Here is a 15250-nt window from a genome sequence, read left to right as displayed (position 1 = left end):
CGGGTTCTGCAGGGCACGCGGTGGCCGGCAGCTTCCCTTCCTTCCATCTCCCTTAGGCACTACGGGATCTGTGCTTCCGGTGAGACGCGTCCCATGCTCATCAATCCCAGGTGCCCTGGGGGCAGATTTCCCACAACTCCCAGGGACACTTTTCTAGAAAGTTCAACTGGGGGGAGGCGTCACAACAATTTCACTGCCATTTTGGGAGGCGACGCCTCTGCTTCTCGGGCAAGGTCAGGACATCAGGACTGTGAGGGGGGCAGTTTTTCCCTGGATGCTTTAATTTCGCCCTGGAAAGTGTCCTTTGTCCTAGGAAAGCGTCTTTTCTAGGGTGTTCTACGTCGAGTGTGTGCTGTGGGCTTCCTGGGCCATGTGGCTCCGCTCTGGGGACACCACCGTGGGCGCCTGTGTCAGCCGTCGGGAGTCTTTTCCTTGGGCACCCCGTCTCGGTTATGTTGTGGGGCTGGGGAGCTTTTCTTGGGTACTCCCTCTCGGTGATGCGAGGGACTTTTCCTGCTGCAATGACCTGAACCCAAGGGTGGGGACCCTACCCTGGTCGCCTGTGTCAGCTTCGGGTGTGGCGGTGTTTCTTCCCCGCTAGGCCACGACCCTGCGGGGGGACTCTGCCTTAGGGACTCTGTCTGTGTTCGGGGCTGGGGTCGGGGTGGCTATTCCGCGGACACATGATTACCGCCCTGTGAGGTCACTCTCTGTCGCGGGCTTTATCTCAGCCCGCAAGGGACTCTTCGTTGGGTGCTGATGTCGGCCGTGGGGCACATTTGTCCTTGGATGTTGCTGACTCTCAGCTAGTATGTGTTGGCCTTTCTTTGGACCTATTTATCCCCGATGGGGACGCCTACCTGATGCTTTGTCTTTGTGCTGGGTTTTTAAATTATTATCCGTGGGTGCTGTCTCCTGGTGCTGCGGGGGAGTGGGGTGCTGTTCCTCGTATTCTCTAAGTCTTCGGTGGGACTTGGGGAGCTCTGTGTCAGCCATGAGGGAGGCCATCTGACCTTGTGAGCTCTATCTTGCTCCGGTTTGGGGTGCTTTTCCTCGGTTGGTTCTCAGTCCTGGAGGAGCTCTTCCCGGGGTACTGTTTGACTTTTCAGCCACGGCCTCAGGTATCTGTGTGGGAATTGGAGTCCAGAAATAGTTGAAGGTTCCAGCTGTGCCACATTCACACACTCGCTGTACAGTTAGGCTTTCATTCCAGCCACTCTGATGGGTGTGCAGTGATCTCTTCTTATGTCTACACTTGCATTTCTCTGCTGATTAATGAGATTAAGCACCTCTTTTTAAAAGTTTTTATTTATTGATTTTTGTTTGTGTTTTGAGATGGGGTATCCCCTGTTGTCCAGGCTGGAGTGCAGAGCCACCATGCCCAGCTATTTATTTATTTTTTTTGAGCACCTTTTAATGTGTTTATTGGTCATTTAACTATGTCATCTATAAAGTTCCTTTTCAGGTCTTTTCCCCCAGCTTTTACTGAGATGTTTGTAATTTAAAAATGGATTTGTAGTTTACATATATTCTGGATTTCAGTTATACACACATGCACACAGGCATATATGTACATATATAAAAATATATGTACAATTTTTGTATCTTCCATAAATCTGTTTTGTTTTTACACGATCTCAATAATGTGTTTTAGATGAACACATCCTCCTAATTTTATTAATCTGTGAATTATTTATGTCTAGTGCTTTTCATTATTTTAAGAAACATCTTTGCCTCACCCAATGCCATGACAATAATATTCTTTATTATTATTATTATACTTTAAATTCTGGGATACATGTGCAGAACGTGCAGGTTTGTTTCATAGGTATACACGTGCCTTGATGGTTTGCTGCACCTATCAAACCATCATCTACCTTAGATATTTCTTCTAATGCTATGCCTCCCCAAGCCCCCCACCCCCCTACAGGCCCCAGTGTGTGATGTTCCCCTCCCTGTGTCCATGTGTTCTCTTATTCAACTCCTACTTATGAGTGGGAACGTGTGGTGTTTGGTTTTCTGTTCCTGTGTTAGCTTGCTGAGAATGATGGTTTCCAGCTTCATCTATGTCCCTGCAAAGGACATGAACTCATCCTTTATATATATCTGGCAACAAATGTATATATAAATATATATATATGTATATATAAATACATATGTATATGTATGTGTGTGTAATTAATATATATTTTTATATATGACCTGTACTATATGCTACATAATATATAATCTACAAACAAGCTTTGCTTTTTCATTCTCTTTTGAGGAACAGAAATTTTCCATTTAATTTTGTCTAATTAAACAATTCATTCTTTTTAGTTAGGGCTTTCTTATCTTCATTAAAAACATCTTTTCCTATTCTATACTTGTTAAGACAATATCTTAAGTGTTTTCTAGATTGTCTATCCATCTTTAAAAAGTTTTGTGGAGTGGGAAGAGGTAAGAATCAAGGTTTGTATTTTCCCTGCATTTATCAAGTGCGTTTATTAGAAGCACTGTCCTTTCCACAGTGATTTACAGCTCTTCTGTATTTTGTATTTCCAGATTCTTTCTGGCCTCTGTGTCCTCTTCCTTTGGTGTATTTGCCTGTCATTACTCCGATACCTCACTGTTTTTATTACTCTACCCTTATAGTAAATTTCATATTTGGTAGTACATATCTGCCAACTTAGTTCTTTTCCTTAAAGGTTGTCATGGCTTTTCCAAATCTTTAATTTGCATATACTTAAAAATGATCTGCTTGTCAATTTTCAGAAAACATTTTGTTAACATGGTGGAGTTTTAAATATGATTCCTATGATCTTTCTGAGAGAATTAACAATAATGCCTCTTAATAATGTCTTCCAATGCATGGCAAGAATATTTTTCTCCATTTACTGCAGCCTTGAATTTCTCTCAGTGATGTTTTATATTTTTTGTGTAGTACCCTGATACATCTTGATTTGATTTATTCCTAAGTATTTGATGATTTTGGTACTGTTTTTAGTAGCATTTGAAATCTCATATTCTGATTATTTGTTGTTATTAATTATACAGAAATACCAGTGGTTTTTATTATATCTACTAACTTGACTAAGTTTGCTTATTAATCACAATGATTTTATTCCTTTACGTTTTCTATGTACAGAACAATGTCATCCATGAATAATGACAGTTTTATTTCTTTCCAAATTTTAAACCTACTATAGTTTCCTGATGCTACTGCAATTGTTAGAATCTCCAGTAAATTGTTGAATGGATAGTGGACATCTTTGTCTTGTTTTCAAACTCGGGGAGAAAATACTGACATTTCACTATGAAGTATGGCATTTACTATTTTTTCTGTACATATGCTAGCCAGAATAGGAAAGTAGCCCTTTTTCCTAAGTTGCTGATAGTTTTTAATCACGAATGGACTTTAAACATTGACCCATGTATGAAAATGATCATGTAGTGTTTCCCTGTTTTTTTTTCTGCTGTTGTTGTTGTTAATGTGGTGCATTACATTTGTTGATTTTCAAATGTTAAATCAATGTTGCCTTTCTGCAATATTCTCCACTATGGCTGATGTATGTCCTTTTTAAGTACTATGGCATTTTAGTTGCTCACCTTTAGTTTGGAATTTTTGTGTGTAAGTTCAGGGGTGATCTTGGCTTGTAGTTTGGCTTGATCTTGTAGTTTTTCTTTCTTCTAATGTCCTTGTCAGATTTTGTTATCAGGTTTGTATCAATCTCCTAAAATGAGGACAAAGAACAGGAACTATTTTTCCTAACAAGGGTGAATACAGATTGGTTTGTACATCTTCAAAGAGGTAATAATATTTTTATCTACTTTTGGTTGATAAGAGCTGCTTATTCCACAGGCATTCTGATTGATTTTGGTTGTACCATCTTTCTTCCTTTTTTACTTAGTGTTCATTAATATAGATTCCTTTTACTGAGAACAGAGTGTTTGTTGAGACTTCGTAAATCTTGGCTCATGATTAAAAGTGAAATCAATGATTCAAAGTCTTGGTTGTATACACATATGCAGAACTGTGTGCCATTTTTGATTGATAGATTTTTATTATTTTTGAATATGTTCATTGATGTTTTTCAAGGAAACAATGACCGATAAAACAGAGAAAGTGGCTGGTGATCCTGAAACCATATTTAAACGTCCCAGGGAATCTGATAGTCCTTCTTATCAGAAAAGGCAGAAGATGGCCCTGTTGGCAAGGAAACAAGGAGCAGGAGATGGACTTACTGGAGGCTCTGCCATGTCCAAAGAAAAGAGTAAGTCAGTCTGTCCTTACCTCCTCTTCATGCTGTGTCCAGTGCAGTTGGCCTCCTGCCTGTTCCTCTCCAGAGAAACTGCCCTTGTCAAGGTGAACAGTTTCACCTGACATGGCCATTAATTTCACAGCAGCATTTCACAGTTGTTCACATGCTTCTTCATGGAAACTTTCTAGGATTTCCATTTTCTTCAATCTTTTTTTTTTTAATTTCTTGTCCTCATTGGTGAATCCCTATCGTTTTTTTCTTTTGAGATGGAGTTTTACTTGGCCAGACTGGAGTGAAGTGGGGTGATATCAGCTCACTGAAACCTCCATCTCCTGGGTTCAAGTGATTCTCCTGCCTCAGCCTTTGAGTAGCTGGAATTACAGGCACCAGCCACCAGGCCCAGCTAATTTTTGTGATTTTAATAGAATGGGGTTTTGCCATATCGGCCAGGCTGGTCTTGAACTTCTCCTGTCAGGTGATCCACCCACCTCAGCCTCCCAAAGTGCTGGGATTACAGGCATGAGCCACTGCACCTGACTCCTATCATTCTTTTTTTCTACCTTTCTTTTTCTTCTCTTCTGTAAATACTGTGAAAAATTTCTGAACCCTAGCATATCTCTCTCTCCTTCCATTCTACTCTGCCATGATGAATCACTGAGCTACTGTGATGTCTCCATGTCTCCCATTATTGTCCCCATCTAACACACACCCTCCAAACCTGCAGCCAGGTCATCATGTTGGCATGTAAATCACATCATGCCATGTCGCTCTTGAAAACCCATCCTTAATTCTCCTAAGCACTCAGAACCGACCGTGAACTAGCTTTAGTCTGTGAGGTTTTGCATGGCCTAACCTCTGTCGTCCTCTCCTAACACGGGTCCCATCCATCTCCTGGCTCTCTCTGCCTCTATCCTTTACCCTGTAGTGCTCGGTCCATCCCCATTCCAGCCCCTACCCTTGGCCTCACTGCAGCCTGGAAATCCCCCTCTGCCTCTGCACAGACTGCCCCACTTTTTCCTCCAATCGCCGCCCAAGGTCACCTCCTCAGCAGGCCCTGCCCAACCAGTGGTAGCTCCTGTGACTCCCTCTGCTGCTGTCTCCCACAGGCCTGTGGACGGCTTCCCCAACACCAGCCCAACGCTGTTTGTTTCATTTGCTCATTGTGCACACACTGTCTGACTGTCGCGTGAAGATGTGAGCTCCACAAGGGCAGGGAATGTTGCTCTCTGGGCTGCTTGCTGCTGATCCCCAGCTCCTGGCATGCTACTGTCACAGACAATGAATAAATGAAAGAGGTGTCAGACCTGGAGTGAAAAGAAAGTCACTTTTCTGACACAGAAAAGAAGGATGAGGAAGATCATACACTAAAAGAGATGTTTGGTGATGGAGCGCATATAGAACTTTCAGCACTAATGGCCGCCTCCATTTTCTCAGAATATATTTGATATAGAGAGGAGGCAGGTTGTGATGTATCCAAGTTGTCTGGCTTCCAGTTGAGTAAAGTATGGTGGGTTGTATGTGAATTTGAGAAATCATGATATCAAGTGAGACTTGCTGCTTTCAACTTATAAAGCATAACAAGCTGACACCAACAGTTGACTACCAGGGACCTGTGAATATTTGTTAGAGTTATACTGTCTTACTTGGTTTCCATATGTATTTATAGAGCTAGAAACCAAGAGATGGTTTTATCGTTTTATGTGTCCCAGCCTCAATTCGTCAGGTCTGGGATTTTCCCCTGGTATATCCTCCCATCTATGAAATAAATAATGCCCCAGAAACTGAGGAGCACATAGATGTACCCAGAGGTGTGATGAAACACACATATCCCACAGCTCAACTTCTCAGTTTGGTTTCCAGATCTGTCATTCATGATGTCTATGTGGAGGGTAAAGAACGTGGTGAAACTCCAACTGATGGCTTTTTGTCAAAATCTGTTTCACCAGAGCTTAAGTCAGGAGACGGTATTCCACCCAGCCAATTTTATCAGATCGATGAGTTCACTGGCTTCAGCAAAGATGGACTGATGCAGAAACGTGGTCGAAATGCAACTGTAGGAGGAATCATTACCAGCAATTTCTCTGGAGATGACCTAAAAGTCACAGAAATACTCCTCTCTTCAGAAAGCCAAGAAAAAATTAATGCTGATATAAAATGTCAGTTAGTGAAGGAAATTCAACACTTTGGACAAAGTAAGTAGTATAAGATTGTCTACTTAAAAAAAAAAAAAAAAAAAACTAGAGGAAGTCTCTCTTTCTATGATAAAGAAGCTATCCATGTTACCTGTTGAGGCTAATTCTTTGCCAGAGTTGAGTTTGCACATAATTTACAGTGGTTCCTCTTTTCTTTGACTAAAATACAGTACACCTTTTCTTTTTCTTTTCTTACTTGGGTGTGGTTAAAAGAGTTTCATTTGCATGTTTGTACAGGTGCCTTTTTATTATTTAGGTTTTGTATGTGCAGTTATCTTGATTTAAGCATTTAAAACATTTTAGCCTGTGAGGCATGATTGCTGAGGTATAGATTAACCAAGACTCACTTCTGTTCTTCTTTATATTTGATAATACTAAAGTTTTTTTTTTTTTAAACATCCTCAGTATATGAAAAAATCTTCAAGCTGCTTGATGGACTGCAAGGACCTATAGAAGTCAAGAAACAATTTTTTGAATCCATCATCAAGGAAGCAGCAAGGTGGGTAGAGATAGGAACTGTCCAATTTCTTTAAGCACTTGGGCCCAACACAGTACTGGTGGTGAGCGTGGGGGAACGGCCCCTGCCTTGAGTTTCTCACTGTGGCCCTCACTTATAGTTATGGCTGTCTCCACAGTTACTTAGGTTAATGTTATCTGAATCTAACTCATCCTTCCAAGCCTATGGAGATTTCCATTCTCACCATAGTCTGAGGAGGGCATTGTCCCTCAGTTGGCAGCCTTTATATTTGCTAGATTACCTCTTTTTAAGAAATTTGTGTAGGTACATAGCAGATGCACATATTTCTGGGGTATATGAGACATTGTGATACAGACAACAATGTGTAATAAACATCAAAGTAAATGGGGTATCTATCACCTTAAGCATTTATCTTTTGTGTTACAGGTAACCCAATTATACTCTTATTATTTTTAATGTATAATTAAATTATTACTGACTATAGTCACCCTGTCATGCTATCACATACTACATCTTACTCATTCCATTTTTGTACGTATTAATCATCTGCACTTCCCCCCACCCCCACTAACCTTCCCAGCCTCCGGTAACTGTCATTCTACTCTCTATCTCCATTAGTTCAGTTGTTTAAAATTTTTGCTCCCACCAATAAGTGAGAACATGCGGTTTGTCTTTTTGTGCCTGGCTTATTCCACTTAACATAATGACCTTCAGTTCCATCCGTTTTGTTGTGCAAGACTGAATCTCATTTTTTTTTATGGCTGAATAGTACTCTGTTGTGCATATGTACCACATTTTCCTTATCCAGTCATCTGTTGGTGAACACTTGGGTTGCTTCCAAATCTTGGCTACTGTGGACGGTGCTGCAACAAACACGGGAGTGCAGTTATCTCTTCGGTATACTGTCTTCCTTTCTCTTGGGAGTATACCCAGCAGTGGAATTACTGGATCATATGATAGCTCCATTTTCAGGTTTTCGAGGAACCTCCAAACTCTTCTTCATAGTTGTTGTAGTAATTTATATTCCCACCAACGGTGTGTGAAGGTTCCCTTTTCTCCACACCCTCGCCAGCATTTGTTGTTGCCTGGCTGGACTACCTCTTACCATGCAAATGCATTTCTGTCTCTATGCTGACTGTTACTTCATCCTTCTATCTCCCACAGTACTTTCTACAGCATAGGTTATTTTATCTTTTGGTTAATGACATGTCTCTTTCTTTTCAGGTATATGAGAGGAGACTTAATTCAGAACCTTGAGAAGAAACTGGAAGAAATGATTTGGGGGTACTTGTACAAGAAAGAACCTCACACCCTAAATGCATAATCTCTTTAATGATTGAGGAGAAAAGAGGATCAGATTGCTGTTTTCTACAATGGAGCAGGATATTGCTGAAGCCTTCTAGCGTGTGTTAGTGAATAAGATGGCCTTCCAGAGGCTAAGAAATTTCTGTTAGTAAAAGTTGGTCTTTTTCCCTAAGCATTTCATTTGAAAGGATAACTTGTTTGTCGATTGATTTTTTTTTCCCTCCTGTGCTGGCAGATACTGTTAACCCATTAGGTAAATACTATTACAGTCATGGTTTCTGCAGCTGCCCACATTGTTGTAGCTGGTATTTATAACTGCCTTCTTTCACTACTCATTTCTCATCCCCTTTGCCCTGGGGAAAGCATGTCAGCTGGTCATGGTGCTTGGCCTGGCAGGATGACTCAAACCTTCATTACTGAAGAGTCTGAACCATTAGATGTCCTGCCTAGATGGGGTTGCTTTAATTTTTCATTAACTCCAATCATAAAACACAGGAGTACTAAGAAGCTCTCTAGATATATCAGGCATAGTGTTCCTTAGTCCCTGGCATAGTAGGAACCCAATATCCTTTTTTTTTTTTTTTTCACTTTCCATCAGCCGAGCCAGTAGTGGATCCCCTCAAGCCAGTCTCTTGGTTCAGATGAATGAAGAGTTCAAAGTGGTCACCTTGTAGACACAACTTTCATTTCAATAGAATCATTTTTGATTCCCCTGTTGAAAAAATTTCTCAATTTGTAACTAAGACCTCTAGTCCAGCAGAGCCAAGAGTTTGCTTCTTGAGAGCAAAGTTTGGTTTTTGAACACAAGAAGCAAAATTTTGCTACTAGATACCCAGGAGTAACAGTGAGAGGCCTGCATATTGCCTCCTTCATTCTTGAGGACATAGATGTAGCTATGGGAAAAATAGTTTCATATACTTGATGCTGCGATACAGCATTGCCACCTCCTAGATTGTCAGCCAAGCCCCAAAAGCACTGCCAGGAAGGCATTACTACAACTCAGGCTTTAAAAGATCATTTCACTGTACTATTGAGCCAGACACTTCAGGATGGTGAAGAACATCAGGAGACTTGTGTAATCCATTAGCATGATCTCATTGCCATATTCATTTCCTGTAAAGTTTAAAACTGGTGCAGTGTGGGATACCACGATGGTGGATACAGCCTTTCCTAATACCACAGTGTTGGTTTTCTTGAAGTGCCATGGGTAGGAATGAAAATCCATATCCAGAAGAAGTGTCTATTTGAGCAAGATCAAAGTGATGCTCCTTCAATTGTGGAAGCAGACCCAAGTAATCACAGTGCCACCTGGAAGCTGATCACTCTGGGACATGGTGCCATATTGGGGAATCAGTGTTGGTCTCTGCAGCTAGCAGGTTGAATAGTCAGCAGTTACTGTAGTGAGATGGACCTGGTAAATGAAAGTTCATGTTGCCAAGCCCATGAATAACCTCTATCAGCCACCATAATCATGATGCACCATTACTACTTAAAAGATAGAGGGGTGCACCGAAGGATGTATGGATGTGGCTCAGGTAGCTTATTGTGGCCTCAGCGAAGACCACAAGTATACGGCTACCTCAGCTCTACAAATTTAAGAAGTTAGACCTGCCAGTAACCGAAATGAGCTTGAAAACAGTTTCTCTCTGAGTCTTCAATTAGTCACCAGCCTGGCTGATACCTTAACTTTGATTTTGTGAGATCCTAAGCAGAGAAACCAATCTAGACTGCTTGGATTTCTGATGTACAGAACTGCTTATATATTTGTGTTGTTCTAAGCTGCTAAATTGTGGCTAATTTGTTTTGCAGCAGTAACAAACTAATGTGGTGCCTGCATATTCTGAAGTAACAAATGAAAATCAGTTACGATGTTTTTTACTTTCTAGTCAACTGGTCACAGGGAGCTACACGTGAGACCACGGGTATAGGATGAGATAATTTTCTCTTTTTCTGGGCCCAATCCATGCTAGCAGGGTTTCAGTCACTTGTCAATGGGTCATGCTACTGAACAACATAGAGGTATACGCTAAAACAAGCATCTATTACAAAAAAACCCCCCCAAAACTTAACCTTGTTGACTTTGTGTAACTACCAAAGATTGGGGATATACCAGATCTGGACCCTTAGAAGACTGGCCTGGCATCCCAGTACATCTCCATGGACAAACTCACTGGACCACAGAATGGGGACGGTCAATACCGTCAGGCCCAATGGTCAATACCAAGGGATTTTGTTGTGTCAGGTCATGGATTCCTTAAGTTCCTCCTCTTAATTATCAACAGCAGTTCAAATGTCCCAAAAAGAAAAAAAAATGCTTTCTTACATACCTTTTATCCAGAGCAGTTCTTCTTCTGCCTTTACAGTAATCATGCCAGTGCTGCCACTTTTGTAGAACTCCAAGAGAGACAGTGTAGCTAAAACTTTGTCACTGGGTCACCTATCTGAATCAATACATCTGCAGGAACTAAACTAATAAGTGGACACCTCATCCAGGAAACCAATTTTTTTGCTCTATGATGTCCCTGGACTGGCACCACCTCTATTTCCTATCAACAAAACGACAACCTCTAGGTTTTGCTGAGGCCATCCTTGCATGAAAAGCCCTTATTCGTCCCATCTCAACGCATCCCCCAAGGACTGTGAACATATCCTATCTAAAGATAACTCTGCCTGTGGTCAAACCCTAAAAGGGGAACTTTATTGAAAGATCTTATTAATGCCACCACCGAACTCTGCCATTCATTAACGGGTCCAGTAACCACTGCCAACTTAGCTGCACAAAAACTTTCGATTATACGCCAGAAAACAGGAGACCCCTTTTATAGGCCCTCCACTGCTTTCACCACTTTAATGCAAAATACTTTTGCAGCAGAAATTTCATCATCAAACAAATTTTGGAGGTTGGCGGATCTTCAGCATATCTATAATTACCCACTATGGAAGGGGCGATGCTCGATCGCTTAGGTTTCCCTTATCTAACTTTCACATGAGCTAACACATCTCTCCCTTTCCCCATGTACCAGCATAGCAACATTCGGCTCCCAGCAAGATTCTGTATTCCCTTAAGTTGACTACTGCCCTCTCTATTGGGGTTATCATGGTCAGCTACGGGAGGTAGAGCCTCGACATCCAGCATAACCCGTTTTAGGAGATGACGGTGGCCCTCCCACAAATGGCAGAGGGCCTCCCTACACTTCAACAGCAGCTGGACTCCCTAGCCTTTATAGTCCTACAAAACCGAAAAGCCTTCAATCTCACAGTCTGTCAAAGAGAAACATGTTTGTATCTGAAAGATGAATGCTCTTTTTACGTCAATCAGTCTGGTTTAGTCTAAGAAAATATCAGAAATGTCATCACCAAGGCAAACAAAATTAACACTTTAGGAACTTCCATGGGAACTGGAAGCATTAGCTATTGTCTGCTCTGCTCCCTTTAACATCGCCAGTTGTTAACATACTTTTAGCTTTGACTTTTGGTCCCACTGTGTTTAAAATGCTGATTTCCTAGTCTCTTGCTTCTCCAGGTCCATATGATGGTTTTGCAAGGCTTTCAACCTTGGGCTGCTAATGAGGTATCTCAAGTCTTGCCCACAGTCCTGTGAACAGCGTGGTTCACACCCCGTTGGATCAGGCAGGAAGAGACTTTAGGGCCCAGGCTAGGCAGGAAGAATGCCCCACTCAGCAGGAAGCAGCTTCAGAAGAAATGACCTGGCCCCTCAACCTCCCACAAGATTCTAGGCCCTAAGATCTCTTAGAGGGTAATCAAGCAGGAGAGGCAGTCAAGGAAGTGACCATGTTGCACGCAGCAACCGTGGGGACCGTACAACCAACACAATAAGCCTCAGCATTCACATTGCAGTTAAGCTCATTCGAGCAAGGCTGTCTTCAGCAGGGATTTTGCTCTGCAGAGAACATGTGTACTTTGATTTTACCGGTCCTCAAACTGACCCTTTGCTCATTATATAGTAAAAAACACACCCCTGGGTGGAGATTTAAGATGCTAATGTGACATGTGAATTATTAACAAGCATGGTTAGCTACTGGGCATGAGCACCCAGAGGACCACTCAGAACGTGCTTACTAGTAACACCTCTTCCCACCTCCTTATGAATAATCATGTTGGGAGTTTCCCAGGTAATAATCCATGCTGTCTCGTCCTTAGGAGCAGCCAGCCCTGAATCCTGTCTGTCTCTCCCAGGGTGTACTGTCTTTTCTGCACCTAACTTTCAAAATACGATTTTTCCTTTGCAATAAGTTACTCTATGCTGCATCGCCTTTGCTAAGTGCCTCTTGTTTAAATTATTTTAAGCTAAGAAAACAAGAACCAATGTCACAGAACAGCCAGCAAACACACTCCAAATATTCTACCACTACCACTTTAGTTGATTTAATCACCTTCTGCAAACCATCGTCTATTAAACTATGTGTCTGCATATACATACCATAATACACTTTCATTTTGGAAACGCATCACGGGGAACAGGACATTCTGCTTCAAAATTCTACTTTAATTCTTCCAATCTTTGAACCCCCTTCGTTGAGTTTCAAACATCTGATTCTGTCACATTACTGCTAAAATGTATTCGCGGAGAACCAGATAAAGACAAACATTGTTTGGAATAAATGATCCAGTCAGGATGAATCCACTCTCTGTTAGCGTGTTTTCTTATATGTCCTTGTTTTTTGTTTGTTTGTTTGTTTGTTTGTTTGCTTTGAGACGGGTACTCGCGCTGTCACCCAGGCTGGAGCGTGCCTGTGGGATCACAGCTCACTGCAGCCTTGATATCCTGAGCTCAAATGATCCTCCCACCTCAGCCTCCTGAGTAGCTGGGACTACAGGTGTGCACCACCACACCCGGCTATTTTTTGTATCTTTTGTAGAGCTGGGTTCTCGCCATGTTGCCCAGGTTAGTCTCATACTCCTGAGCTTAAGTGATCCTCCCACCTCAGCTTCCCAGTGTGCTGGGGTTTGGCAAATCCGGAAATATTTGCCCCCTTGTCCGGTATTATATGTGAGATAAGAGCCCTATAGAGACAGAATAGTCATGCAACAATACTCTATCACACCAATTCTACGTAACAACTCCCTTTTATGCAGATAGATGTTTAAAATTAAATAGATATTTCACATTATATCTAGAAGACTATATCTAGAACATTATAGCTAGAGGAATAGAGTGGAAGCACCCAGTGAGGGTGTGTTTGCCGAAATACCACCTTCAGTAAGCAGAGTGGCTCTCACCATAAATACTTGAGGCTCCTGGGTCTGGGCAAGGAGTAGCCCTGACCTTGTACGTTGGATATTTGACTTCTTAGACTCTGTTCCAGCACTAGCTGCCTATGACCTGGGATGGGTCTATCCCTTCTTGTGGCCTCATCATATATGCACATATACACACATTACATATATGCATATATACACACATGTATATATGTGTGTGTGAGATCATGTGAATGCCTTTTTCTGTATACATGCTTTTTAAAGATCATGAGGAACTGTCTGCTGTCAGCTGGCAAGGTCAGCAGAACCTTTTCTTGGGGCCTTCCTACCTCAGCTTATATCAAATCTCTAAGTGAAAGAGGCAGGAGGCAGAGACACTCTAGGCAGACAAGGGTAGATCTTGGTGAAACCCCACCTTCAAGCTGAAAACCCTCAAGTGAGAACTTCTATCCCAGTTTGGCCACTCTCTGCCCAATGATTCTTTCTAAATAATGTCTTTTTACCAATAGAATGTTGCCTTTTCCAAAACTAACTACAGCCTGCCCTGCCCTCCATCCCATGGCTATAAACACCCCACATACAGCCAGTAGAGAGGAGAAGCCGCTGGACATAAGGGAGAAGTGATTTGTCTTCAGAGATGACGGCTGGACGTTGGGGAGAAGCAACTTGACTTCAGAGGAGAAAGGCAGAGAGACAACTTGACTTCAGGGGAGTGCACCCTGCCCTTCCCGTCCCCTTTCCAGCTCCCCTCTCTGCTGAGAGCTGCTTTCATCACACAATAATATTCTTTGCACTCACCATCCTTCAATTCATTTGCATGATCTCATTCTTCTTGGGCACCAGACAAGAATTTGGGACCCACCAAGTGTGGGTACCCAAAAAGGCTGTCACACTGGCCCTTTGCCCTTGTTGACAGAGGGCAACCACCTCACGCAATGAGGCAAAGGTCCCACTGAACTGATAACACACTGCTGTCTGTGGATGGTGGAGCTAAGAAAGCATTGTAACATACCATCTGGGGCCTTGGGGTCTCAGGCACTCCCACCTGGATGCTGCCGCAGCGCCTCCACGGAGTTTGCTTTTGCCAGTGCCAAAGCAGCCGGCCAGTTCCCATGCTCACTTGTCTACACGCTACCTCCCATGAGGGGTGGGGTGTGGCGGGCCCAAGGAAACGGGGTTTGCTCCTCTGGTTGGGCACCCCTGTCACGAGTCCTGTGAAGGGGTCAAGAAAATAAACTGCATCATAAACTTATGTCCCAAACTAGTCCTTAGGGATCTTGATCTCCTTTCCCTCCCACCATGTGACAGCATTTCTTTGCATTGATGACATTATGCTGATTGGGCAGGACCTGGCAACTACTCTAGACACACTGGTAACATACTGACATGATAACCTAAGGATCAATTCACACAAAAATATCAGGGGCCTTTTAACGTAGTGAAATATTTAGTGGTCAAGTGCTCAGAGGCATGTCAACATAGCACTTATCAGGTCTACAGCAAGTTGGCACACCTCACCCTTCCTACCTCTTCAAGGGGACAGGAAAAATAGTAGGGCTCCTTAGTATCTGGTGGTGGTGACATGTACCTCATTGAAGTGTGCTGCTGTGACTTATCTGCTACTGACTGGAAAATCTGCTACACCCGAGTTTGGGCTGTACAAGAAAAAGCTCTCTGAACCCACACCTATGGCTCCAAGGGGTGTTCCTTGTGAACAGAGTTGTCTCAAAAACAACCCAAAACTCCCCAGCCCTGGCTTATTTACTGTTCTTTCTTTACAAGGCGCTGGCAGCACCTGTGTTAGTTTTCTACTG

The 15250-nt window shown here is 42.5% G+C and overlaps 1 protein-coding gene across 1 annotated transcript; it reads left to right on the top strand.

The window, feature by feature from the left end:
- On the top strand, positions 1–8359 carry LOC116540500 (cancer/testis antigen family 45 member A10-like). Its single transcript, XM_032264015.1, has 5 exons — positions 1–79; positions 4079–4253; positions 6188–6433; positions 6839–6932; positions 8136–8359. Exons 2-5 carry the CDS (start codon positions 4085–4087, stop codon positions 8233–8235), a joined length of 609 nt encoding a protein of 202 aa, XP_032119906.1. The 5' UTR covers positions 1–79; positions 4079–4084; the 3' UTR covers positions 8236–8359.
- The last annotated feature ends 6891 nt before the right edge of the window (positions 8360–15250 follow it).

The sequence above is a fragment of the Sapajus apella genome, unplaced genomic scaffold, assembly GCF_009761245.1.
Source record: "Sapajus apella isolate SASKATOON/1434 unplaced genomic scaffold, GSC_monkey_1.0 scaffold141, whole genome shotgun sequence".
Taxonomy (NCBI): Eukaryota; Metazoa; Chordata; class Mammalia; order Primates; family Cebidae; genus Sapajus; species Sapajus apella.
Note: the sequence above shows the minus strand (reverse complement) of the source record. Positions and strands in the feature narration are given on the sequence as shown.